Raw genomic sequence first — 27,801 nt, forward strand, 5'->3', positions numbered from 1 at the left:
AAAAAAAAACCAAGAAAACAATTTGCATACTTCACCTGAGGTCCCTTTACTACCTGCACTTTGCTGTGAAGTGGACTGATTTTTCCCTTCTTGGGTACCACTCTGATTTACTTTAGGTTGGTTAGACATGTTTCCATAGCTTCTCTTACATGTGTATTCTAAATTCAACTTATGAGTTAAGCCATATAGTCATCTGCCATTGTTGCTGCCTCATGCAATGTTGCTAGCACTTTCATCCAATTGAGTGTTAATGTCAGCATGACACATCTCTTGAACTCTTCTATGAGAACTAATTCCCTAATTCCCGAGCCGAGCCACCTATCAAACATTTGTGACGTGTCATGTCAAAATCAGACACTTTTGGGCAGGTTATAAATTTTGAGGTTTTTACATACGGTATCTTAAATATAGAGATATTTTGCTCCATAACGCCATTTCCCCAATGAAATCGGACATTCCTAAGCGAAGATATGAGTTCGTAAGTTATGGTATTATAAAATTGGAAATTGAGATATCGGCCTTTAAAAATATTACTGACAATGTTGAGAGTAGGAATTACCTTGAAAATGTCTCAAAAATACAAGACGGGGTGGTTGAATTTTGAATTCTCATTTTCTCAAAATTTTGTTCTTTGAAAACATGCTCTTGGAGCTCTTACTGCAGGTGCGCAAATTGTAGGCTTATTTAATTTGGGATGGGGCAGTGATGTTTTTTTCCCCATAATTTGTTTTCTAAATTCGAAAGGTGGGATGGTCCTAGAGGTGATTTTGCACCTGTTTGTCCCATTCTTTTCGCTGGCATTTTATTCTATTTACCTTGTCTTGATTAGTATGTGCAATATTTATATATAATATATTTTGTAATTGTATATGAGCCAGTGATGAAGCATAATAAATAAAATAAATAAATAAATAAATAAAGATGCCAGTTATATTCCGGTCTGAAACTATCAGACAATATTTTTAACATTAATAACATCACAAATTCGCAACAAACCCAAATTGTGAAAAAATCACCCCGGGCAGATGTTTGGCTATTATTTCTCCATTTACGATCTTGCCCAAAAGTGTCTGCTTTTGACAAGTCACGTCACATTTGTTTTTTTCTCTTGCAAATTCAACATGAGTTTGGTCTGCTTGCTTTCTTGCACCTCTACGGACTGTCTGTTTGACTTCTTCATGGCATTGTACTTATCTATCAGCTTCTATTGATAGAGTACTAGTATATCTCTGGCCCTCCCAACAAAACTACTTTGTAACAGCAGGGTCAATTCTCTATAAGTTGAAAATACTTGTCTACCTCTTTTTCTTGGAACTTAGGCACAAGCTTAACATACTATGTACTATCAAAGCAGACTTTGAGGAGAAACCTGATGGGTATTGTTACATAGTTTTTCTACTTTCTCTTGCTCAAACTTGTATTTTGCCTCGATTTTTTTTTCTTTCAAATGTGCTTCTATTTGGAGCTTTGTTTGTTTTCCCTTTTCTTTCATTTACAATTTTTGGTGTTCAAGCTTTATCTTTTGTTTCTCAAGTTCCAATTTTGCTACTTTTTCCTTTTCTTCCGTTTCTAACTTTTGTTGCTCGAGCGCTATAGCTTTTTGTTTTCCATGTCTATTTTTATTTATTTTTATTGTTCAAGAGCTATCTTATCTTGTTTTTCATTCTCTGACTTGATCATTTCCAGTTTTTCTATTTTCTGTTGGTCCATTTCCATTTTCTATTGGTCCATTTCTATATTCTTCGGTTTTAACTGAATTTCTAACTCTTTCAATTTAACTGAATCCCACCAATTTCAGTTTGAACCTTTTTTTGCTTGTCCAAAATGGATTCCTCGAAAACCTCTTCATCAACCAAAACATCAATCACGGCATTTTTGATTACCTGTTTTCTGCTGAATGCTTTTACATTCAGATCATAGTATTTCGCAAATTCTATTAAATCAGGCTTTTTCAACACATCAAACTTCTTCCAAGTTATATTTTCAAGAAACACTTTTGCATTGAACGCCATACTGTACTTTCACTTTGAGACTCAGTAAATTAATATCAACTGTTTCTCAGTTACCAGACGAGCCCCCAACTTGTTACGATCACTAAAATGATTTGTTACGGTCACTAAAATGACCCAGGCCAAAATCACCTGCTACCGAGTTCACTCAACAGTAAACATTAAAACATCCTGTTCATTATATCAAACAACTTATGATTATTTATTAATTAGTGCATTATGTCTGTCAATCAAATCACTATGCAACGAATAATATTAAACTTATATTATTACAAATAATTCTTTTTGCTATTACTTAACTAAGCCTGCATGGAGATCTCGATAGGCTGACTTTTTGATGAGATTCCTTTGATGGTCTCAGTTCATGATCCAAGATCAGGCAATATCCAAGATCCTATCTACCCAAGGGAAACCCCTGGTCTACCACAGTCTCATTCAAAGGCGTGAAGACTATGTTTTCACTACCCTACCTGTATGCTAGTGTTTTCCAAATGGTCTGCTATGTTGACCATAAGCTCCTCTCTTGGAGATCTCTTGAGCAAGCTTTCTAGTAATTCTACTCCACTTGATAATCAGATAACACAAGTTAATCCAGCAAAATACCATGAGAGAGATATTTCCTGTTGCTGCTTTTTTGACTCGACAATACAATCGAGCACTTTTGGCTCTACTACCACTTTTGGCGTATTTTATTCTCTCCAACCTCTCATGTGACTTACCCTTGGATACTCTATTGTGGGGGAGATATCACTCTCTAAATGTAAAAGAGTGAAAAACTCACTCCCCAAAAGAGTGATTCACTTATAAAACCAAAAAAAAATGAGTGAAATGTGTTTTTAAACTTTAAAACCACTCAAAAAGAATAAAACCACTCTAAAAGAGTGAATGTCAACTCGTTCAAGGAGTTCATGAAGGACAACACATTTTTAGAGTTGTCCTTCATTTAACTCCTTGAAAGAGTTCAAATTCACTCTAGAGTGGTTTTCACTCTTTTTTGAGTGTATTTAAAGTTAAAAAAACGTATTTCACTCCTTTTTGATTGGTCTTATAAGTGAATCACTCTTTTCGGGAGTGAGATTTTCACTCTTTTACATTTAGAGAGCAGGACGAAAGTGAAACTATGATATCATGGATATAGAGCCTATAGAGATCTGGATACCTTCTAACATAATTATTATAACATTTGCTGAGGAGGATGCCCTCAATATTTTTCAAAATTCTATTTTTACACGATTATATTGTACTATACCGGGGTATTAAACCACATTACCCTGCAAAAATCAAGACCATCGGTGCTGTAGTTTTGTCAAATTTTGAATAAAACGCAGGAACCGTCGTTTTAATATTACGATAGAAATATTAGTCTGTACTAACCCAGCAAACACAAAACGTTTTCCACACCATTCGCAAAAGGTTATAAAAGGTTGTCAGAAAACGTGTAAATGTCGGGTTATATAAAGGGTACAATAATGGTATAAAACGTTTTCATAACATTAAATAACATTTGTTGGTAATTTACTGCACAACAAACACAAATGTTTTACAGAAAACATTTAAATGTCGGGTTATATAAAGGGTATAAGAACGTTTTAATAACATTCCAAAAACATTTTTTGAAAACTTGGTACAAATCATTCTAAACAGAATGTTATTTTGGGGTTGAAAACATATTTTGCAAAAAATGTTTGCCTAAAATATTTACAATAACGTTTTTAAAATGTTTTAACGACCTTTATATAACCCGACATTTAAATGTTATTAAAACGTTTTGTAGAAAACATTTTAAGAACATTTCTGTGTTTGCTGGGTGCAACTATTTTAACATAATATTATTTAAGTGTTGACAAAATATGTTGCCAAAAATGTTTGCAAAAATAGTTTACAATGACATTTCAAAAACATTTTAAAATATATTGTTGTAGTGTGTTTTCATACAAAGCGTTTTAAAACGATTTCATGACCTTTATACAACCCGACATTTTAATGTTATTAAAACGTTTTTACCTAAACCAAAACCCAAAATATAACTTATTTAAAACGTTTTAAAAACATTTTTGTGTTTGCTGGGAACTATTTTGTATGAAAATGTTATATGGCTTTAAGTGCTGATTTGATGTGATCGTATTTTGACACCGTTACGATGCTTACATAGCTGCATTGTGTACTGCCAAGAACTTGTTTTCTCAGTGATCGATCATAGGCCTATCCTAACATGTAGGCCTATATACTATTATGCTATCCTGCTGTAATAATTTGGTTAAAATCAAAGGTTGATTTTGGTATTAAAACGGACCATAATTCTCAATTATGCTTGTGCGCGAAGCGCGTGAAATTTGTTATCAATATTGGTGAAAACTTATCCCCCCCTTTTGAAGACCTAAAACTTTTGATCCCCTCCATTTTGCCCAGCCCCCCCTCCACCACCGACACTCCTATATCACATATAATATTCATACATACAATCAATTCAAAATTGCTATAAATTATACAAAAATAAACATATCTTAGTGATTCACTTGCCTACCTCAGGGGTAGCCAACGCCCAGCTATTAAATGAATGGCCAGAATTATTATGGCAAATGAAAACATCCCTTTATCCGAACATCACAGTCTACCTCTTTCCTTTTTGAAAGGAATTTTGTTTAATTTCGCTGTGCGCTGTGAAACGCAAAACAAGATTGGCTGATTGTGCACCTGTCACAGTGTCACTGGGATGTAATGCTTATCGTGGTACGGTCCATAAATGGGGACGAGCATCTCGAAATGAGATATATTAAATACAATTTTGCGACAATAATAATTAAAAAACAAATATCTAATAAACACACGTTGGTATATATTTATTTACCCAGCTAGCAATATTATTACATTTGTAGATTATCCAGTGCAAACTTATATTATTTATACTAATTTTTTTAACATGCTAAAAACTCCCCTATAACGAATTCGACTTGCCCACGAACCCTTTACACACAAAACGTAGCCATGTTTGATGATAGACAAATGGAAGTGATTTTGTGAAACAAGAAAAATGCTATAATTAACGCTTTAAATATCATATTTATATATAATTTTGATTTTTTAATGTACCAGAGGTGTAGATTAATAATTGCATGATGAAATCGCCACCATCCACGTTTTGTATTGGAGTTATTTTTCATGGTAAGTTTCAGAATTATGTTGCTTCAAATCCATGAAATCGTGTAAAAACAATCGAAAGCCATAGCTAGCTATTTACATAGGAGCAGACATTTGACAATGTTTTCATTGCCGTATTTTGTACTGTTTTATGCCGTGCAAGAATTCAATATGCTATGTGAGGAAGAAGCATTCAATCAGCTAAGTTTACAATGAATGATTATTAACTAATTTTATTGGGCATATGATACGGAATTCCATGATCATTCATCATGATGATATATCATCATGGATTCTTATCATTCAGCCAAATAATATAATTTTGTATTGTTCAGCGTTCATAAATTATCGTACAATATATAGCCGTATTATTTAGCTCTTTATCAGCACCGGCAATTAGCGGGCCTGCATACCCGCGTTGATTGTAAACTGTGCTGATCGCGTATGCGGTATAGACGGCAATAACGCGCTACCTCGTGTCGCGCGCTAAGTGTAGTGTGTGTCTCGTGCCGTTGGCATCAAAACAGTCAATCATGTGAATCAATTCCTATCACGTTCACCGGATCGTCCATCATGATATTGAAAACAGTTCAACAGACACTTTCAAGTTTCATCATGACCACGTTTATGGTAGTTAGACGTCATACATCTCTAGACTTTGGCAGTTCATGATCATGGTTTTTGGTTCTCCTTTTGAGGGGAGCGAGAGCAATCACTCTCTACTGCTCTCTTTAAATCTGATACAGGCATGACAGGCGAGTGATTTTAGCTCTCCTTAGTTGTTTATTCTCTCCTTAATTCTATTGTAAATTTATGCTTTAAACAGAGCCGTGAAGGCTCCTTGAAGATCCTCCAAAGCACTTTAAGCAAGTAGAGTGAAGTGCCTTGCTCAAGGACACAAAGAGCCAGCCGAGCTCAGGCGGGCCTCAGATTCGAACCAGTGACCCTTGAATTCACAGTCCAACGCATTAACCGCTCGGCCTCGCTCCCCTCATGTTCACACCAGAATAAAAACAGTACCTTGCTCTTACAATCCACCTGATGCATTGTGTTGGTATTCTTGTAAGCGTGCAGCTGTTCGACATTAAACCCTACTATATGGCATTTATAGACAGTGGCAATCCTATATCCAGAGAACAACTAAACCCAGTGACCCCCGCTTCGGGTGGAGCGGTCACTGGGTCTTAGCGGTTCTCAGGTATACAGACCTTCATTTTTGAGGAGCTCGCTTGCACCAGAGCTCCTACAGCTCTCCTTAACAACATTCCAGGAGTGTGATTTACTGAGCTCCTCACTACTTGAATCCCTATGTTTTAATACAGAATTTATAAGATGGAGCTCCTCACCTTAGTAAACTCAGGAGAGTGATTAACAGCTCCTGAAATTTTCAACAATGAAGGCCTGGGTATAGCGTGTTTAAAAGGCCAGATAGTAGGGCTACTCTACGTCGACTTTGCGCATATATGAATGTCAATACTTGATCGCTGAACGACTGTGATGCATCGATGGGCAATTGCCGTCATTTTCAAGGCATCATCACTAATCGCTTTTGCATTTAATACTAAGTCACGGTGATCGCGATTACAGATGACAATTACCGTATTCGTTCCAATAAGCGCCCATGCCCCAATAAGCGCCCACCCAGGGTATTTTCAATTTTTGCTAAAGGGTACCATTAATGTTGAAGTGACGGATAGACGTCGATACAGTGAAATAGCTGGGGGATTAGAAGTCCTGTGTAAACATGCAATATATTTTCTGCATCAGAAAAGCTACTGGAACGTCTCAGGACCCTTTTATAACGTATGTAAATTTGTCTCTAATAAACGCCTGTTAGGAAAAAATTGGGTAAACCATGTAAAAAATAAGCGCCCATCCCATAATGACTTCGTTAAACGCCCTGGGCGCTTATTGGAATGAATACGGTAATATTATATTAAAAAGACCACAAAATACATTTTTTACAACTGCATCCATTGCTGTCAATAATTAACTCCGGAAGTTAATGCTCGAGAAAGGTAAATTAATTTGCAAAATAAGAACCAGTTGATAGGAAATGATTGATGCATTCATATTGTGTCAAACGACTTCAACTCGCATTGCATCGGCGATTTGCATCGATTAATCAGCATGCCGCTCTGAAAACGGAAGTAAATATTGAGCATGCGTGAGAAGCGATTTTCTGCAAAAGCGATCTGGCAGTATAAAATTCAGCATGTTGAGCCACTGATTACTCAAACAAAGTTCAGTATCTGACAGAAGTTTTTGAAATTTGCGATTCTCAGCAGCGGGATTACATGAAATTGAGTATTCAAAAAGTATTTTGAAGGATTGGTAATAAAGATAACCTTTGACCTGTAATTTATTACAGGTCAAAACACATGATGTCATCAATGGTGTGTAAAACTACGAAGCAGGGGTGTGATTCTTCAGGGTCAATTTTATTCATTTTTAGGCCGTTTGGGGGGATTTTAGCCCTATTTCTCATTGTTTTTCAGGATTTTCTACTACTTTCAAGATATTTCACAAGTTTTGAATCGCACCCCTGATCTAATAGGTTTTATTTTATACCGGTAATGCAAGTTGAAGTTAGTGAGTGGTTTTGTACTTTATGGTACACTGATCCTGGTATGTTGATTTTTTTTTTATCAGGCTGTATCAATTTAGGTACATAGGAACTTACCTTATATTCAATTCTCTAATTACCTTGTAGTTCTCAATCATGTAAATCTGCTAGTAAATCCGCAGCAATTAGAGCCTACAAAATGTGTTGCCCTTAAGCTTGGCCTTGGTGCCCCTCTATTTCAAAGCATTCTTTTTTATTGTACATAGTGACCTTAGTGCGCTTCCTAATGGCCTTGAAATGAGTGCCTTTGAAAATTTCAAGGCCTGGTTTACGCACAAATTTTTATTTTTAAATACAGATTCAGTCATACATGTACCTAGAGAAAGGATAAAAATCAATCAATTTCTCTATAACACAGTGATGCTTCTGGGTGTTTACAAATTACATTACTTTCTCCCATTCTTTGCCCTGACTGCAGTTATAAAAGTGAAAAAAAATTTCCACAATTTGAGGATTGGGTGAACAAAAGATGTGATCCAGGAAAAAGCAGAAACTATTCTTAAAAATTGGGTTACACATTGTATGCAAGAGAATGACTTTCAAGGTGACAAACAATTGGGCCCAAAACAAAAATTATTTGATTGGCCTTACCTGACCGACTCTAAAAGTAGGTGATTTAGTATTGAGTCCAAGCCTGAGCCAGTTTTAACATGTGACCCATCACATCGAAATAGACCACTTCGCGGCTACATGTAGCTTCATTGGCAGATAACAATGAAAGAAGATGAAAAAATATAAAGAAAATAAAAAGAAATTCTGAGCTTGTTTTGTCTCATAAAACATTTTTACTGTATCTGATTTCAACAAGTAAGGTGTCATTTTCAAGCTAAAAAACAGCAGTTTAACCAAAGTATTCTATTTTGGTTTAACCTAGTGTTTAAATCTCCATTTTCATTTCTGCTGCAAGGTGGTCTGTTTCGATGTGATGGGTCACATAATGTAAACACTCTTCTTCACTCTTCATTGACATGGTAATTGCCTTAAGCTAGAAGTTGAGGGTGACTGGTAGCCCAATCATGTGTGTGCCAATTAATAAATTTCAAACCCTTTTCTGAAAATGTTTAATGAAATATTTATATTTTCTGAACCTTGTATCTTTCAGCTTTATTTGTAAATTTTGTTGGAGGATCCCTTCAGCAATCAAGTACACAGTCCTATAATAGGAAAGGACATGCAGAAAGAATAATAGCAGGTAAGGATTGCAATGGTATTGTAATCTAGAAAATGTCTAGAAAGATCTAGGGACATACGATATTTAAAACATTGACACATCAAATTATTCATCTGATCACAAGGGTTTAAAACATGAATAATAGTTTGTTCTATCTACGACCTATCATTACAGCGTTTTTTATAAAAACCTCATTTTGGGGCAAAAATGACACATTTTGGTTGTACAGGGGTAAAAATCTCAACTTGCTCCGATTTTGACAAAAATGGTGGCAAATTGTCTGTTGCTGAAACAAGTCATAAAAAGAATCTACTGTGTTAACCTGCTGAGATAGAGGTTAAAAATGTCAACTGCCACTCGGCTGGCCATAGGGCCCTGTTGACCATTGACTTCCATTGCAAATAAAAAGTAAAAAACTGTACACATTGGATAATAAGTACTATACTGTTTCTTGATTCTTATGTCAAGACAAACAATTTGCCACCAATTTTGGCAAAATCGGAGCAAGTTGAAATTTGTACCCCCGTACAACCAAAAAATGTGATGTTTTTACCCAAAAACGAGGTTTTTGTAGAATAACTCTCTAGCGATGGGTCGTAGATAGCACAAACTATACAGTTTTGACATCCTTGTGATCAGACGAATAATTTGGTGTATCTGTTGACAAGATTGGAGCATTTTCACAAACTCCCATGCTTTTATCACAAAGTACACAATTGTACCAAATTTGGGGCTTAGCAGCTAAACTATTGGACGTCTTGTGAATCCATGTAAATGAGCGCATGCACAGCCCCAAATAAGGTCACTAGCCATTTGTTGGGAAACCCTGTCAGTCTACATGTATTCCCTAATCTTTTATTTCTTTCTTTGCTTTTTTAAATTTCTAGATCAATGTCCAGCTGGCTGGACATATTATGGCAAAACTGAAAAGTGTTTTGAAGCATTCACTGGTCCATTAACACATGCAGGGGCACAGGACTACTGCTCAGAACAGGGTGGCAATTTAGCCATGGTCACTGACGATGAGTTAGACTATGTCATCAGACAAAATTGGGAAGTGGATTCCCCATACTGGATGGGGTATATCCTACAGAGGGACTCAAACAGCTCCGATTGGGAGGAGCTAGTACCTGATGTACCGGTTGGAATGAAGAGGAGTCAAGGGCTTGCTAACTCAAATATTGCCATGCCATCAGCAATACCACCCAATATAGCCGACCATTTGCAGCTTTGTTTGGCACTTGATGTACAGCGTGGCATCTATTTCTACCTATGGCAGTGGCAGTTACATCCCTGTAATATCACTCTTGGAGCATTTCTTTGTGATAGAGGTGAGTGGCTTTACCTTGTGGTACATTGTAAGCAGAATGTTTCATTTACTAAGGCTCAACAGTTAATTGGATCCGATATCACTTCGGCCAGGTATGCATCATCGTTAAAATAACGGATCGGCAGAAATTAGTTCATGCTGATCTTTTTAATGCCTAAAATTGGTATTGTTACGTGTAAGAATCTACTCACAGGTTGCATCGTTTTGACAGGGGTTAAGACATTAGTCATTAGCTGAAGGAAAACCACATTATAAACAAAAATTATTCCAGCAATTAAAAGGGCATTTCGTGATCCACAGCCTCATCCCCCCACTTTCCTAAAAAAGTTGAGATTTTTATACCACTGGAAACCTCTGGCTTCTATGTACTAAAAATTTCTTACAGATTTTTGTTTAGCAAAAATTTTGTCAATTTTGAATTTCGTTCTGGTATACCAGAAAATATATGATTAGATAATGGCCGATATTATCAATTATATTACCTCCAGTGCTGTACGGTGCGACCATTTTAGGCGCATTGGCGACTAGATTTTTGCTGATGGCGACTAAATATTCAATCCCTGGCGCCTAATGGCGACCAACTGCTGAAGCTTTTAATCGCCCAAAACAAAACATGTATGTAATGTAGCATTCAAGAGTACGAATATATGCTATGAATATGCATTTATCATCATGTCTCAATGGGGACTTCCTGGAAAACATATAGGCCTACACTGTACATGCTGCGTATGAAGTATGTAGCGTTCAATGGGAATATGTAGATCAAAGTACAGCAGCTACAATGTATGAACATTCAACACACGTGGCTGTTCAGTTTACGTTGGCACCTCAGATTTTTTACCTGGGAGCAAAATTTGGGCGCCTAAATTTATAAAGTTAGGAGCCATTGGCTCCTCAATCAGTTTTTGCACCGTACAGCACTGATTACCTCCACGACCCATTATTCAAAATCGCACACTGTGATTAGCGGAAGCGTGAAAGACCTTTAATTATTTAAATTGGCCAGGGCAAAAACCTCATGTTCTTCTCGCATAACAGCGCACAGCAAAGCGCAATGCAGTACTTAAATTAACACTGTTACACATTCTACGCAAAGCATTACGCTTGGTTACGCATTCAATATTCCGCAATACTCGCTGTCACTTCCGCTTTGGCTATACGTACGAGCTCCACCTTGAGGTAAACAATGTGGGCAAAAAAGTGATATTTTCTCTTTAAATCACACTATTTTGTGGTAATATATTAGAATAGAAATAAAGGGTACATCATTATCCTTTACACCCAAATAATGCGTCCTCTGCAGTAAAATTGTTTGAATACTGGGTTTGGCTGTTCCGTTATGATGCAGTCTTTTGTCAGTCAAGGAACCAATGAAATTAAGCGCTTACAAGCTAAACCACTGCCAGTGACAAAGAATTACCGGGGTATGGACTGTAATGATAAACATGAGAGAAGAATACCTGGACATTCAAAGCAAACCCCTCCGATTTCCCGCAATGACCTCAAAACAGATAAGGCGCAGGTACAAGTCTAAATAATATACTGGTCTATATTCTTACATTGTACTGATCATTGACCGATAATGCTCTGGTCTTTATTCTAATACTGAAAAAGTACTCGGACATATTTGCAAAGCACTTTTAAGTGTGAATAGTCAGAATTCACATGAGCAAGTAGCAAAGTTGACAAGCTTTTGATCTTGATCAAAGAGCTCAACACTTAAGACCCACTAATGGCAACCTTGCCCCTGGCTCTATGGTTATTCTAATAATGTAATACAGTGGTATACTGTTTGCAATGTACAGTTTATACACAACTAGGAAATAGGAAATCCAAGGCCTACTTGTTTAGACTAACACTTCCATAGTTGGGTGTTAACAGTGTTGTCAAACTTTTCAGCCTGAATACGAAAGGTCAAATCACTGAAAAGTCACACAATTTTTAAGTATCATTTTGAATGGGACAGGAAACAACACAAAATCATGGGAACCAATGGCGAAAAGTCTCCCAGTTTTTCGTAAAAATGTTGGTTCCTCTAGTGCAGTGGACAGAAAATACCAAAAAGTCTTGTGGGAAAGCTTCAATAGTGAATTGTAAATCAATTGGGCTACCACTTGGCGGATTTGGTAATACTGTGTTATGGTCCCAAAGAGGATCTTTAATGGCTGGCTAGCTAGCTGGCTGGGTTATAATCATACAGGAAATAATCATGATCACAATGCTATACAGGATCAATTAGTGGCTCACATGCGTACTTGCTTCACACGACCCGTTGATAGCCTGGTCAGTGCCCACTTCCTTTCTTCCCAGGTTCATTTAGTTTTTAATTTTTGACAAAAGAGACCAAATTTTAAAGGCAGACGCCCTCCACAAAAATAATACAATATAATAGATTGATCGCACAATAATGCATGTTTGTACAGCCACCTCTATCAGTAATATAGTTGCTCAAATTCCAACTAATGTTTTTATGGAAGGTGTCTGCCTTTTAACTCTTTCATCAAAACAAAATCCTCATTTAGAATGGACACAAAATGCAAAAATGTCCAGTCATGTCAGTGACGATCACTAAATGGACAAAATCTAATACCCAAACTTCCATCCAGTTCATTGCCTAAGGGGCTGTGCAATAATTATGAGCCGTGGGGGGGGGGGGCAAGAAATTTTTGATGGGCCGAAAGGGGGGAAGCAATTTTTGGCAAGCTGAGAGGTGGGAGGAAGCGATTTTTGGCACACATTCATGGGGCGCATTTAAAATATAATGCTTTAAAAAGGCTTGGGAAAATAGTACAGAAACGCTTTAAAAATATGCAAATTTTCCTGCTCGCTGCACTTGCAACATGTATCTAGACCATTTAAGGTTTGCATATTGGGATCCCAAAAATTTGGCATGTGCAAAGGGGGAGCAAAGTTTTTTTGGCAGGCCGAGAGGGGTGGAGCATGCAATTTTTGGCGGGCCGAGAGTAGAATTTCACTAATTCATCAGATTCTTGTTGGATGGTGCACTTACAGATGTAATTTCATTGTATTTACTGTGAAAATATTGTGTTCACATAGTTCCGTGGGCGCTGCCATCTTGAATTTGAAGCCAGAAGTGAGTGAATCTTCCCAAGATTGCCGCGAATTTTGAAGCTTCTGTCCCTGAAAATTAAGTAATAAACAACCCCTTTTGGAAAAATGCAACACCAGTTTATTACAAACAATACAGCATGTATGTAGGTGATGTCTAAAAGATCTCTATGTAAATTTTGACAATTTCACAACTCATAAAACTACTTTACGAGAGAAATTTGGAGATTCTCAGTGATTTCTCCCACAATTCAGGCCTAAAGTTTAGGCAACTATGCTTGTTGCTTGAGTGGTGGAGAGGTCCTGTTTCCTGTGAAGTCCTGTTTCCCATACATTTTGCAAAATTGTAGGCTACTTGAGGACCATACTTGTTAGGGTTTTAATGTTATGTGAAGGTAACAGTTGATTTCCTTACTATAGTACCATATTTTTTCATTGACACTCATCAACCCACCACCTAAGTTTATGTAGAATTGTATTTGTTTTAAAATATTAAGTTTGGTTTTTTCCTAAATCTTAAAGAATAAAATCCAGTATTACATTGTGCACCTGTTCTTTTCAGCTTTCTTAATACTTGTTTTCTTGAAGTCTAAGCAAGCATAATAGCTGACATAATAGGTTTACTTGAAAGGATCCATGGTTTTGTAGATAAAGCTGTGGTACCTAGATTAAAATCTTTGTCCTTAAATTTCTTATTTTGCTTTGCCTAGATATGGTGGTATTATTTTGATAAGAGGTCAGGAAATGTTGGTGTTGCCTTCAGGCTCCCTTCCAGACAACTGTTGACCTCTCATGCCTGCTCAAAAGTTTTGTTTGATAAATTCTGATATTGGTTCATGTTAATTATATTGACAGGATCATGAACACTTAATGAAAATAGTAATGCTTTTGGACAGAAATGGGCAGGAATTTGTGTCCATTACAAATTCTGAGGAGGCTGAGGAATGCGTACAAGACAGGGTTCGATTTACTTTGAAAAAATTGCATAGCAATTTTTAGCGAAAACATTATTTAGGTGATGTTCTTATATATTAGCATATATGTTTACATTGTAAAAAATTGCTATACAAGCTGAAATTTGTGTAGCAGGTTGTCCAAAATGGGGAGCATTTTGCTCCGCGTCACAAGTTAAATCGTACCCTGGACAAGAACATCAGTAACTTCAGCATGTCTGATGTTTTTTTATATTATAGAATATTCACAACACCCAGTGTTTTAGGCATGTGTATCTACAGGGATAGGGATGTTAGGGTTAACTTAGGGTTTAGGATTAGATGTAAGGTTTAAGATCAGGGAATAGTGTTAGGGTACAGAGGGTTTAAGGCTTTGGGTTAGTGTTAGGGTTTAGGATTAGGGTTTAGGATTAGTCATAGGGTTTAAGATCAGGGTTAGTGTTAAGGTGCAGAGGGTTAGGGATTAGGGTTAGTCTTAGAGTTTATGATTAGTCATAAAGTTTAGGACTAATCATAGGGTTTACTATTAGTGTTTGGGTGCAGAGAGTTAGGGTTTAGTATTAGTCTTGGGGTTTAAGATTAGACAGGGTTTATGGTCAGGTTAGTGTTAGTGTACAGAGGGTATTTACCTAGCCTGAGCTAGGTAGGCCTACTGTTTTGCTATCCGATCTTTCTTCTTTCTTTCTTCTTTCTGCCAGTAACTTCAAAATGCTTCTCCTCCTACAGGTTACACCCTACAATTACATCACTTGCACATATGTATCGGCTATATCCAGTGCCCATATTAGGGAGGGAGGGATCAAAAAGTCCAATTACATTTGTAAAAAAGTAGTTAAAGCCTTAATGTACAAGCTTTTTAAATTTTTCTTTTTTTCTTTCAAATGATAATATGCAATCATTATGAAAGTTCCCAATATTTGGACGCGAAAAACATTGGAAATTTGCAAAGAAACAACATCATAAACTTCACCTCTATCACTCGAAATATCTCGAGTACGGCCTCAGAGTTAGTCTCCTATGCAGCCAGTTAGGTTATGCTCCCTCCACATGTGTGCTGTGGAGGGAACTTAACCAAATTGGCTTCGTAGGAGATTAAGATTTGCGATCGTTCCGACATATTATCATAATCTGAAAAATTATGATAATATGTCGGACCAACAGAAAATCATCAGGGCGAATTTGACAGTTTGCTCATAGATTTAAGTTGGAACATGTGTAAGTATTACAAATATGCCAAAAAATCAGTTTTGAAAAAAATAAAGGTATATTCTGAAAAAAGATCGTACATTAAAGCTTTAAAACATCGGTCAAAGTTATCTTTTTTTAAGGATTTAATATATAATATTACATTTTTTGAATTTTTTGAAGTACAATATTGACATTTTACAGTTGCTTCAAAAAGATTTTAAATCAATATAGAGTGCAGAACTCGCAACCTGCAAGTTCATTTTTTAAAGCAGCTGTATGGCACTTTAATTTCTTTTTATTTGAAATTCCAGCAAGTCATAATTTTTTTTTTTTTTCCAAAAAGTATGAAGAAAAATATTTTAGAAACAGAATATTTGTTTCTTCCATAAATGTGATCAATATCCTAGCATTGTGGCACCCCTTCCATAACACCATTCACCATGATAGCGACGGCCCTGTATCCTATGAATACAGGTTGAAATTTTCGATATTTGACACTTATGTTAGAGGGGATGGGGGAAGGGGTTAGTCTTCTAACGAAAGGACTTTCATTTACAGGACTTCAAACTTTTGGGTTGTTCCCTTAGTAAGTTATAAAATGTCCATACAGTGCAATAAATAATTGAGGAGCCAGTGGCTTCTAATTTTATTAATTTAGGTGCCCAAATTTTGCTCTGAAGTAAAAAAAAATGAGGTGCCAAAACTGCCAACTCGGGCGCCAACTCATCGTATTCTGCCACAATGGTTTAAATTATGTTCAATTTTAAGTTTTTAGGCTTACTTCCTTTTCCAGTTCCAGGTTCTCCTAGGTTCATTAAAAGTACATGTATCAACTGCTGTTGGATTCCCTGATTGAATTGTTTCATCCTCCTTCTCCATCAAATTCAAAGTTCTTTTTGATTTTGACGCTATCTTGAGTACTTAAAAACAATTAAAACTTTTGACCTGTCCCCATATTGACTGCACGCATTGCAAGCAATACAAAATACTGATGACTGGGGGCTTCCCTGGTACAGCCAGGTGCTTTGAATGTTCATAACTGATTCCCATTGAACACTACAGCATGTACAGTGTATGCCTATTATGAATTCCAGAAAGTCCCCATCGAGACGTCATGATAAATGCATATATTCATAGCCATACATTCGTACTATTGAATGCTACGTTATGTACATACATGCATTTGCTGGCGATTAAAAGCTTCAACAGTTGGTCGCCATTGGTACCAAAGATTGAAGGTTTTGTCAAATCAGAAAATGTGTTTGGATTGGGATTTCACATTTTGTACACCTACGTCGTATAAACATAGGTATTATGTAAAAATGTGCTGATTTTGCAACATGTCTTAGTTCATGTAATGCGCCTTATAATTTTCAGGATGAAAAAGTCTCATTTTGAAAGTAAAGTCATGATATATGGATGTAGTGATCCTTAATCTACCAAATGTTTTTCGACAACTAAATATCCTGCTGCTGTGGTAAGGGATGGACACTCATATAAGTCCAGGTGATATGTGACCCGCTCTGACGAAACCCGCCATAAGTCGCACTTGGCCATTTTGAGATACGGCGGGTCAAAGTTGGGAAAGGGATGAAAAACCTTGCAGATTTTGTTTTTCAGTTTTTATTATTTTTTGATTCCTTAGTATGTTTACTTTAACCTACCATTTAAAACAAAATATTCTTTTACATCTAAAGCACCCAAATCTAGCATTTTCTGAGCCAAACAAAGTCCTTAAACATCATTTTACAACTTTAAAGCTATTTTTCTTGCATTTGCCTTTTCTTCATGTGACGCTTCCCCCCTTCCCACTGAAAGACCGTAGAATGAGGACCACATGTCCCAGAAACATAATTTTGGTATCAAATGAAAGCTGAAGACCTATACTAAATGATGACTTCAAAAACTCAATTTTCAAAATTATTGACTTATGTCTGGTTTTGTGGGAGCGGGTCACATATTATATCTATGTGTAATATTTTGTAGGAGGCCCTCTATTGGCTGTAAATTCAACTCAAACTACAAGAGGGCACACTGGAAACTGCTGGAAGCTATTCTTTTCATTTCAATTTGTAATAATTGTGACATCAAAAAAAAGTTAGGAAGAAATAAATTAGGAAGAAATCAAATTGTAACTTATGAAATGATGAAATAAAAACAAAGTCATGAAAATAATTAAACAAAACACAAAATGTCTATTCCTTGATAAATGAATGTAGTAACACCAATGAATTTATATTCATATGATACTATAGGTAAAATACTGCAACTAACACTTTATATTCTATTGGTACTTAACTAGTAAAGAAATATTTGGGAGCCTACACCAGTATAATGGTTTGGCTATCTATGATAAAGGTATTGGTCTAAACAGAATTGGGGTCAAAGGTCATTAAGGGGGAAATTCTGGTATTTAACCAAATACCAAGGGGATGACACTCTAATTCACATTTTCATTTTACAACGCAAATCTATATCGAATTCGGTGGTTTGCGAATAATGAAATGTCCGCATCCCAGATCAATTAAACCCTGGTATGAATTATTTATTAGCTTTCGCCACGATCTGTTTTGCAATAACATAAAAGCACTTCAAATAACAGCCCGTTGAGTTCAATGAACTACGCCCTGAAACCGATGGAGAAGTGCCCTGTAAAGAAGCTCTCCCATTGACCTCTATACAGGTCAGTGAGCTCTCCATACACAAATGAACAAGTACAATAGGACAAGGCCAGCACCTATGACCTGCTTAGTTGAAGTCTTCTAAAGCTTAATATCTTGAAGATTAGTATTCGTTTGTACATATGGACTGCGCATTTATGATGCAAAATATTAGTTCTTATATAAAATTACAAAATATTGGTATTATGAGACATGGTATAGGTGATATAAAACGACTAATAAAATCATGTCATCATGGCGTCATGTCAAAGGTTCATTATATCCCATATGTTTGTCTAAATTAATTAATATTTTCAGAACAATTTCTACACCCATTTAATATGTACTCGGTGGAACCCGACTTTTTTTTATTTTCATTTCTTTTTATGTAACAAATTCAGGTTTTTCCATTGCTTTTGGCCCTCGCTCAATCCCAATTTAATGCTAACATTGAATAAACGCGAATTAAGAATATGCGTTTCTAGTATATACAGCGTCTGACTCTACCTGAGGACCTAGCCTGAGTCCCATGGGCTCCAAGAATGGCTCTCCATACACAAATGAACAAATACAATGAAGGGTCGCCATTGCTCTCCATACACAAATGAACAAATACAATGGAGAGTCCGACTGCCATGCAAATGAGCGAAGTGTCCTCTCAAGGTATGCTCTGTGCAAATACCTTCAAAATGCTTTTTCTGCCACATATTATATAGTACAACATTTGATGTCATTTGCATATATGCATCAGCTATACCACACGCCTATAACTTTCATACAGAATTGGGGTCAAAGGTCATTAAGGGAGTAAAATCTTACAATTGCATTATGGACTTCTGTAATGGGTGTGGGGCTCAAACTCGGTGACAACAAATCTCATTACCAGGGGAACATTTTGCAGGGGTCAGGTCAAAGGTCATGCAGAGGTCAAATTTTTTAATGCATTTCTTGGACATCTATAAGGGGTACCGGACTCGAACTTGGTGACAATAAACTTAATGATCTGGGGAACATTTTGGAACACGTTGCAGGGGCCAGGTCAAAGGTTATCTGATGTCAAATGTTATAATTTCATCAGAAAAGCTACTGCAATGTCTCTGGACCCTTTTAGAACGTAAATAAATTTGTCTCTAATAAACACCTCTTACAAAAAAAAAAAAATAGGTCAAAAATAAGAGCCCACCCAAAATGACTTTGTTAAGCGCACTGCGTGCTTATTGGAATGAAAACAATACATTTACCCTTCCCTTATCATGTTTAATGGAATGAACCATTAAAGGACGCAAATGTGGTTTAAAAGATTGAACTGGTACTACTAATTTGTGTCATATTTTATCAAAGATAAATCTACTGGCAGCGACAAATTTTAGCTGATGACCGGAAGTGAAAGTCATCTGCCAGCATATAGTTGCTTATTGCGGCGCCTGATAGTCACCACAGTGTATCATTAAGATAAGATAAAATTAACACACATCCTATTGACACAGTTCCTAAGCTATGTACTGCTTATATGAGAGAGTTGACCTCCAGTGATTATATTTTGCTCTGGTAATTTCATTTTGTTTTCTGCATTTTTCCGGCGTCATTTGAATCATACAGGTAGTAATAGATGATCTAGTGTACCTGTCTAATTGGTAGGCCTTGGTATAAATTGTAATTCTATATTCCGAGTTATTACTAGTGATAGCGAGCATTAAAGAAGAAGCAGGGCGATTGAATTGATCTGGCATTTCTAGGATTCATAGAGACACCTTGGCACATATCATCATCAAGATGAAAATTGGAGCATACGGGGTACCTGTACCATGGCATCATAAGGTTGCAACGCCAATGAGAAGTAAATTTATGGGTGTAAAATGAGATGATTTGAACTGAGGATCTACATGTGTTTTCCTGCTTGTGTTTGATCATTTAAGTTGGCTTATATGTGGATGAACCCTGGTTCGATTCATGGATGGTCAGAGATTTGTTTCTCGAAATCAAGTTGTTGCAGTATTTCCTCAATATTCGCTGTTGAAGTGATGTAATAATCGGATTAAATACCATAGCAATAGATGAATACAACTTTTGACTATATATCTTCCTACACTACATGCATTGAACCATATCATGCTGATCACTCGCACCTGAAAAGAGCGGTATTGTATTCAATCTATGATTGCAGACATACACAGGTGATGAGTGCAACCTGCTTGTAGTGCAGGGCGATATAGTCTAAATTGCTTTAATCTATTGCTATGGTAGTTAATCCGATTTATTACATCACTTCTATCTCATCGTTGAATAGGCTTTGCAAAAGCCAGTACTACAAACTGAGAGTTGGTCCTGTTCATTCTCTGAAAATTATGTAAAGTAGTCAAGTAGTACGGATTCGCTCTTATTTCTTAAGGACTAACTAGGGTTATTAAATGTAAAGTATCCCTTGTCTTTGGTTGTTCATAATAGACTGATCTTTGGCATTAGTTTGTCCCTTTCCTTACCTACAATGTGTATCCTCCCCTTAATTCTATACTGGTGAGATACATAATTATTTCGTATTTTGAAAGAGGTAGTATTCACTCTGTCGGACATCCGGGAACATTGTCCCCTTCATCCCCTTTGCACAAGCGCGCGCCGCGCTCATAACAACCAGCTCGAGAAGGGGAACTGCACATGCGCACACTGGGTTTTACAAGGCTATTTCCCCTTTGTGACATCAGCCCGACCAAGAGAATGCGCAGAATATAATTGATCTGCCTCACTTTTATTATCTCCATGTGTGTAAAGTATTTAATAACGTTGATCCCTTTTACATTTGCAGCACCAACACAGCCATGCATAGATCGAAAGGGCAACTTAGTTGGAGAAGGAGACAGATACAAACCACAAGGCTATGATCCCTGCATGGAATGCACATGTCACAATAGGGAACAGAGTATGTGTGTACAAACACAATGTGGTCAACCCAGATGTCAGAATTATCTACGAGATCCAGAAGTATGCTGCGGCTACACATGTTTAAGTGATGATGGCAGTAATCCACAAAAAGGAAGTAAGTACTGCATTCAGATTTGTGGAAATTTTCAAAAGTAAAATTTATTATAAAAGCCCAACATCCTTAGATCATGTCCTGGCTTTCCATTCCCTGTAGGCCTACTTGATTCTGCAACTGCAATGTTCAAAATAAGTGGTTGATTGGTCACCCAGGACAACCAAAATTGAATTTGCACAACCTTAAATGATATAGTGGTTGTCGGATGGACAACCAAATTCTGTACACAAACTTTCTGTTAACAAATTTCGTCTTGTCATTACCTTTCAATGAAAATGGCAATAAGGATCAATTGTTATGTCCCATTCATAATCAAAAAAACTAAAAGAAACCCAACAGGATGCAATGAATGATGTTTGTAGCAATAATAGCAGTTTAAACAAATGTTGCCCAAAATGAGGTGGACAAGCAAAAAGATTAGGCTAGGTTGTCCGTTGGACAGCCTCCATTTGTTCCTTATTTTGAACACTGCTAATACGGCCTATATGTGACTGGACACCACAAATCGGCCGTAAAGTCGGCTCCCGGTCAATTTTGTTTTATTTTGTGTTTAGAAAATATATATCATAAGCTTTAAAATGGATATCATTTGACATCAAACGATATACAGAAGCGGGGTTATGGTTTGTTGAACTATGTTCCTTCAACAAAATTGTACCTTTTTTCGGTTTTACATGTGTCTCTTTTTCCACATTTCTGGTAATAAATATCAAACAGTCATAATTGGGGGTCATTTCAAATCATCCCCAAGTCAACAAGGTTCAGGAATGTCCTCTCATTGTTAATTGTTGGTTATACATACAAAATACAATGCTTTGTTATCCACCACTTGAACAGGATTTAGCCAAAGCGAACAAATACTAGAACTATTTAAGGATTCTATAGAAATAGGTAGAAGCTTATTATCCTCTTCAGCAATAGGATTATTGATTGGTTTAAACAGTGTTTGATGAGATACTTGTCGCACTGAATTGAGATACCTATGAATACGACCTTCACGCACATTTTACACTGTAACTCAGAATACAATTTGCCGAGTTTACGGCTCATTCGTAGTGTCCAATCACATATGTTGGATAGTTCTGTCAGGCCACACACACTGTAACTGTTTTGCTATAAGTTTGACCTGGAATACTAATTAATTTTTAGTCGCCATGTTTTATAATTTGTTTTTGTAATTTGTTACAATTTACAAAATACTATTTCTTCTTAAATTATTTGGAACCATGGGCCTCTATAATAGTATACTATAATGCTTCAATCCCATTGGCTTCCTTGATAGCACAGTGGGAAGAGTGCCGGTTTAGATAGCCAAGGGTCCCAGGTTCAAATCCTGGTTCAAACAAAGGTTGTCCAACAATAAGGTGGACAACCAAAACGATTAGGCCAGGTTGTCTATCGGACAGCTTCCATTTGTTTATTAATTTTAAACACTGCTGATAAGGCCAAATGATATCAGGCTTTGCACTGCAGGGTGGATATATAGTGTGTTATTCACTGCCATAACCTTGACTCCCAGGTACCTGATTTTAGTTTCTAGGGTATAGGATATATACATAGTATCTGGCAAGGTCCTTCAGCTTGTCGATTGCTCTTTCTTGCATCAAAATTGGAATTGCTCTTGTGAATGTAGTGATATTGTTATTATGTTTTTTCACAACTATTTGCTAAATTATCTAATTTTTTTCTGTTCTTTTTCAGTTGATGTAACAGATAACATGAGATGGGTATTAACAATGCTAACGTCTTTCATCCTCCTTGGAATGATGCTGTTCATGGTCTATCGTATGCGACAAAAACGCATGGCTTACTTACGCTACAGTACGTATCTTACGCATTCTAGTCAATGATGTGTGAATGCAACATTTCAATAAAATCCAATAACCATTCTCTTGTACACAGTGACATTATGATATTTATACAGAGAACTGTTTACCTTGAAATCCAATATTGATATTTAATTGCAATTAGTAATACATGAACATTGGAAAAGGTGACCAGGCTTCTCTAACCAATGTTCAATTTGTGCTGCAGCAAGTAAAGTCTTGAGCCCTAATCATGTAACTACTTAAAATATTTAAGGGGGTACTACACCCCTGGCCAATTTTTTACCTATTTTTGCATTTTTCTCAAAAATTATAGCACATTGGTGACAAGTAAGATATGTATATTATAGGGGCAAAGACAACAACTACTGTACTGAAAATTCAGCAACTCAAAGCAAGTAGTTATTGATTTATTGATCAAATATTGGTTTTCCCTCATTTTTGATTGTAACTCCACAACTGTTGTCTGTGCTGAAATAAAATTTCCAGTGCAGTAGTTGTGGTCCTTGCCCCTATGATATACATGTCTTACTTGTCCCCAATGCGCTATAACTTTTGAGAAATATGCAAAAATAGGCACAAAATTGGGCAGGGTGTAGTACCCCCTTAAAGGATCAGACTTATTTATAAGTATTTTTCAACTGCACTGCCAAGTACTGAATTCCAATGAAAACTTGTCAGCACCATGAGAACAGGAAGAATGAAGGAAATTCAGGATTGCCAATTTCTGATCCTTTAAATATTTTGAGTAGTGTATATACAGAACCAGTTGCAAGATAACCTGCTCCTTTTAACAATAAGTAATAATAATAATACAGGAAATCAAATATGTGGCTTTCCAATATCTGTTATTGCTATATTCCCTAAGTTCAATGTTTTGATGTAATTGAATTGAGGGAGTAAAAGCGGGTTGTCTAATCGTAATTTTGTCTAAGGTGTTTGTCCATGGTTTACATTTGTAATCAAAACAATCAGATTCCAGGTTTTGAGATTAATTGCTGCAGTGGTTTAGACATCATGGGCAAAAATATGTAATACAATGGTCCATAGATCAGTATGAATGGTATACCACCATGTCAGATGGCTTGAAGCCATCACCTGTTCATGCCTGTAAAGGAAAGCATAAACTTTTGCTGGGGTTACAAGAAAAGGTTTCGTCATGTCAAAATGTTGATGGGGTAAAGTGAAGGCTGTTGTCAATCGGGTCATTCACCTTTAATATGCCAACAAATATTTGAAACAAAGTTGACAACACACAAATTTTAAGTTATGAACAGTTGAATAGTTCATGAGTTAGTCCACACAAGAATGGGATTCACATTAAAACATTTCAATGCGATCTCTTGGGATGCACATCCATAGGAGAAATAGTCGTGTAGTGAGCTTGTTTCTTGTAAGTGCATTACAGTGCATGTAGAGTACTCATGATGCAATACTGTGTGCATGTAGAGCCCTCATGATGCGATGCCATCTACGCACGTAAGAGGGTACAAAAGGAGATCACATTGACACGCATCTAAGGAATGTGTTTTAATGCAGATCCCGCATCTTGTGTAGAGTTCCCTATTGTCACTGGCTTTAGAGCCAGCTAAACCTCTCTGCCATCATAGAATCTATGCTGCCATTAACCATTTTTGCATGTTTATTTTTTTGTGCTCTTCAGGAGCCCAGCAGTTACGAGATGGCGGTATGATGGACTTTGAACCAGGCTCTGGCCCTCCACCCCCTCCTAACCTTGATGACATTGATGGAGCTGGCTACAGAGAACCACCCCCTCCATACTCGTAAGTGGTCAACAATTATTTATGAAATCCAGTTTGGAACTCCAGTAGTATCAGGTATTGACTAATGAAGGGAGCAAGAGCAATCACTCTTCGTAAAACTCTCCTGTACTCCCTCAGAAGAGCGATGATTAGCTCACCTGCAATCTTTAAGACTCTGTGATGTTTAAGTTAAATCTCTCACCTGACAGGTCGTTTAATTCTGTGAAGAGGGATGTGAAGCTTAACAGACAGTTTCAAATGTTAAAGCCTGTTACGGAGTATGCTCTCTTTTTTGAGAAAAACAGTGTCAACAGTAAAGGTTTGGTATCTTTTCTGATCAAGCGATGGATGTTGATGTGAAAAGCGTAATTTGCTACAATCTTTGTGACGTCTTAGTATGATACAGGCATTAGACAAGGGACATCTTCTTTCTGCTTCTCTCCCATCTCACTTATGGTGCCACTGGCAGTATTTATTTTTGTAACTGCAACCATTTTGCATCCAGGTAATCTGTTTCTCACAGCTTTGTGTTATTTAACATTTTATCATATTTTCATGAGGAAGACAGAGGATTCTGGAATAGGGTGTCTTCAACTCAATTATCACACATTTGACTTTGTGGAAAAGAGTACATTCTACATGTTGCTTAATTTTATTTTTTGTCTTTGTTACTTTGTAGCTGAATTTACTTATTATATTTTTTATAAGACTTCCAAAAGTGAACAAAAAGAAAGAAGTGCAGTAATGTGATTTTAAAAGCCATGTTCTCTGGAGACTGAAAAATTGTGAGAATACAATACATACGATTTGATCATAAACATACATGTATAATTATTTTTATTTTTTTTTACTCTATAGATTTTTCAAAGTGGATCTACCCACAGAGTGTCCACCCCCATATGAACCAACTCCAATAGCATTTCCTCTTCATCACCCTCCGGATGTGAACAGAAACCATAGAAGTTCAGGTGACTCGCAAGGAGAAGAGACAGCATTGCTAGCATCAGGAAATTCAGAGCCAACAACACCTACAGTTGTATCTGGTAAGTGGCTTGCTGTTTTTTATCACTCTCTACATTATTGTGCTGTATTAAAAGATTTGATTACTTAATTAAGAGTCAATTCAAGATGGGTGACCTGATCCACAGCCTCATCCCCCCTCCCGACTTTTTTTCTATCAAAATGGAGATTTTGGCATCAGAAGAAAGCTCATATTTTCTTATAATCCTGGTGGAATTTTAGGCCTAAAATATATTTTGTTTAGATGTTGAGACGAAAAAGTGATAGCCTCATCCCCAGTTGTGGTATACCACACATACCATTCTATGGGCTGTTGTGAAACATGTTTTTACTTCTAATATCAAAACAACTAGTGCAATTTACCTCAAAACTTGGAAATTGGATTATTTGGGTAGAGGCACAAAACATAATAGGAAAAAATCTGATCACCTACCTTTAATGGAACTCATCCAACAGCAAGCAGTATGGAGATGTTTACTTGGGGAAGAAAAAAGCATGTTCTTCCACCAAATTGGTATGTCATGTTGGAGACCAAAATAATGCATACTTGTTGTATATAAAAGCCTATTGAGCAACTTATTTGAATAATTTCCACCATATTTTGATCCAGCTGTAACCTGTATATTTGTATGTATATTGTTTTGACAGAAGAATCAGTTGATCCTCCCAGTTACACTCCTAGTACTCCATACATTGCCAACAGTGATGGCCCAAGCCCTGATACAGAGCGGAGTATCATATCGGCAGCAGACACAGAAGACATTCAGGAACCGGAAACGCCAGAGACTCCCGGCTTCCCATCATCACCTGTTACTCTGCTACCATCTACTCATACAACCGTTTGAAGCAATGTAGTGTTTCTGTGAAAAAAAACTAGTTTGAACTTGAAAAGACTAGAAATGTTGAGACCGTTTGATGGACTCAGGAGGCAGGATTGTCACATTATCAAAGATGATATCCAGAAGAGATGGACTCGTAACTAAGGGAAAGTTGTATGAAGAATTTGGTATCTAATACCAACTGTTATAGAATGTGTCTGTCTGTATACAGGGTAATGCATATCAGTGTTGTTGGTATGTTTGCACCGATGTATGGTTTAATAATAAGGATCTATTGTGTACTAATACAAATTCATAAACTGTAACATAGAAAATAGAGACTTATTATGTTAAAGCTTACACTACCTAATGCTTTCGGTACCAAACGTTAAATGTGCTATGGCAAGGAGAACTGTAAATGTTGAAACATAAATTGCCTGTCTTAGGGAAATTCAGAACCATCCTTAAAACAGTCATTTGTATGCGAGGAGAAAAACATTGTCATGCACCATATTGTGTGTAGACATTAAATTGTGAAGTGTTGTAGGAAAGATGAATTTTTAAATATCTTTTTTCAACCAGTCATGTAAGTATATAGTATATATTTTGGTATTGTGCTCATGTAAAAGTATCAGATCCATCTAGCAAATAATTGCTTTGTACACTATTAAGGCCTGTTCACAAGATGATATAAGCATTTTTTAAAGAGCACAAGTCTTTTTTAGAGAGCACATATGGTAGCAGATTAATATTACAAACTGGGCATTGAGCACTCATTAATACATGTATGTCTGTTATACACAGCTTAGTCAGAGACTTGCTGTAAGTGCAGGAGCACCCCCATTCGTTCAGGACTGTTCATTTGCCTGATTATTAAATGAACAATCACATGCCATATTTATTATTACTTTCAGAGGCAGCAATCATGTGTGGTTATTAATATTCACTCCCAAGGTTTTATGCTTCATATTTGACATACTGAAAAAATATGTGATTGCCATTGAAACATTGTAAATTATTTACTAAAATTGGACCACAGCATCGCAGCTTGAACACTGGTTGCTATTGGAGTAATGCAGAAGGAGATAGGGATGAGTGTCCCTACAGATTCATGATTATTGGGATGAGTCCAATCCCACTGACCAGGATGGTTGTCCACTTCAACAGGCATTTACCCTCCCCCCCACCCACCACCACCA

At 36.7% G+C, this 27,801-nt stretch overlaps 1 protein-coding gene across 1 annotated transcript; it reads left to right on the plus strand.

The window, feature by feature from the left end:
• Nucleotides 1–4,998: 4,998 nt before the first annotated feature.
• Nucleotides 4,999–27,801, plus strand: LOC140155077 (integral membrane protein DGCR2/IDD-like). The gene is made up of 8 exons (XM_072177765.1): nt 4,999–5,171; nt 8,876–8,965; nt 9,832–10,275; nt 20,945–21,175; nt 22,877–22,996; nt 24,665–24,785; nt 25,623–25,807; nt 26,433–27,801. Exons 1-8 carry the CDS (start codon nt 5,123–5,125, stop codon nt 26,627–26,629), a joined length of 1,437 nt encoding a protein of 478 aa, XP_072033866.1. The 5' UTR covers nt 4,999–5,122; the 3' UTR covers nt 26,630–27,801.

This window comes from Amphiura filiformis, chromosome 6 (assembly GCF_039555335.1).
Source record: "Amphiura filiformis chromosome 6, Afil_fr2py, whole genome shotgun sequence".
NCBI classification, from domain to species: domain Eukaryota; kingdom Metazoa; phylum Echinodermata; class Ophiuroidea; order Amphilepidida; family Amphiuridae; genus Amphiura; species Amphiura filiformis.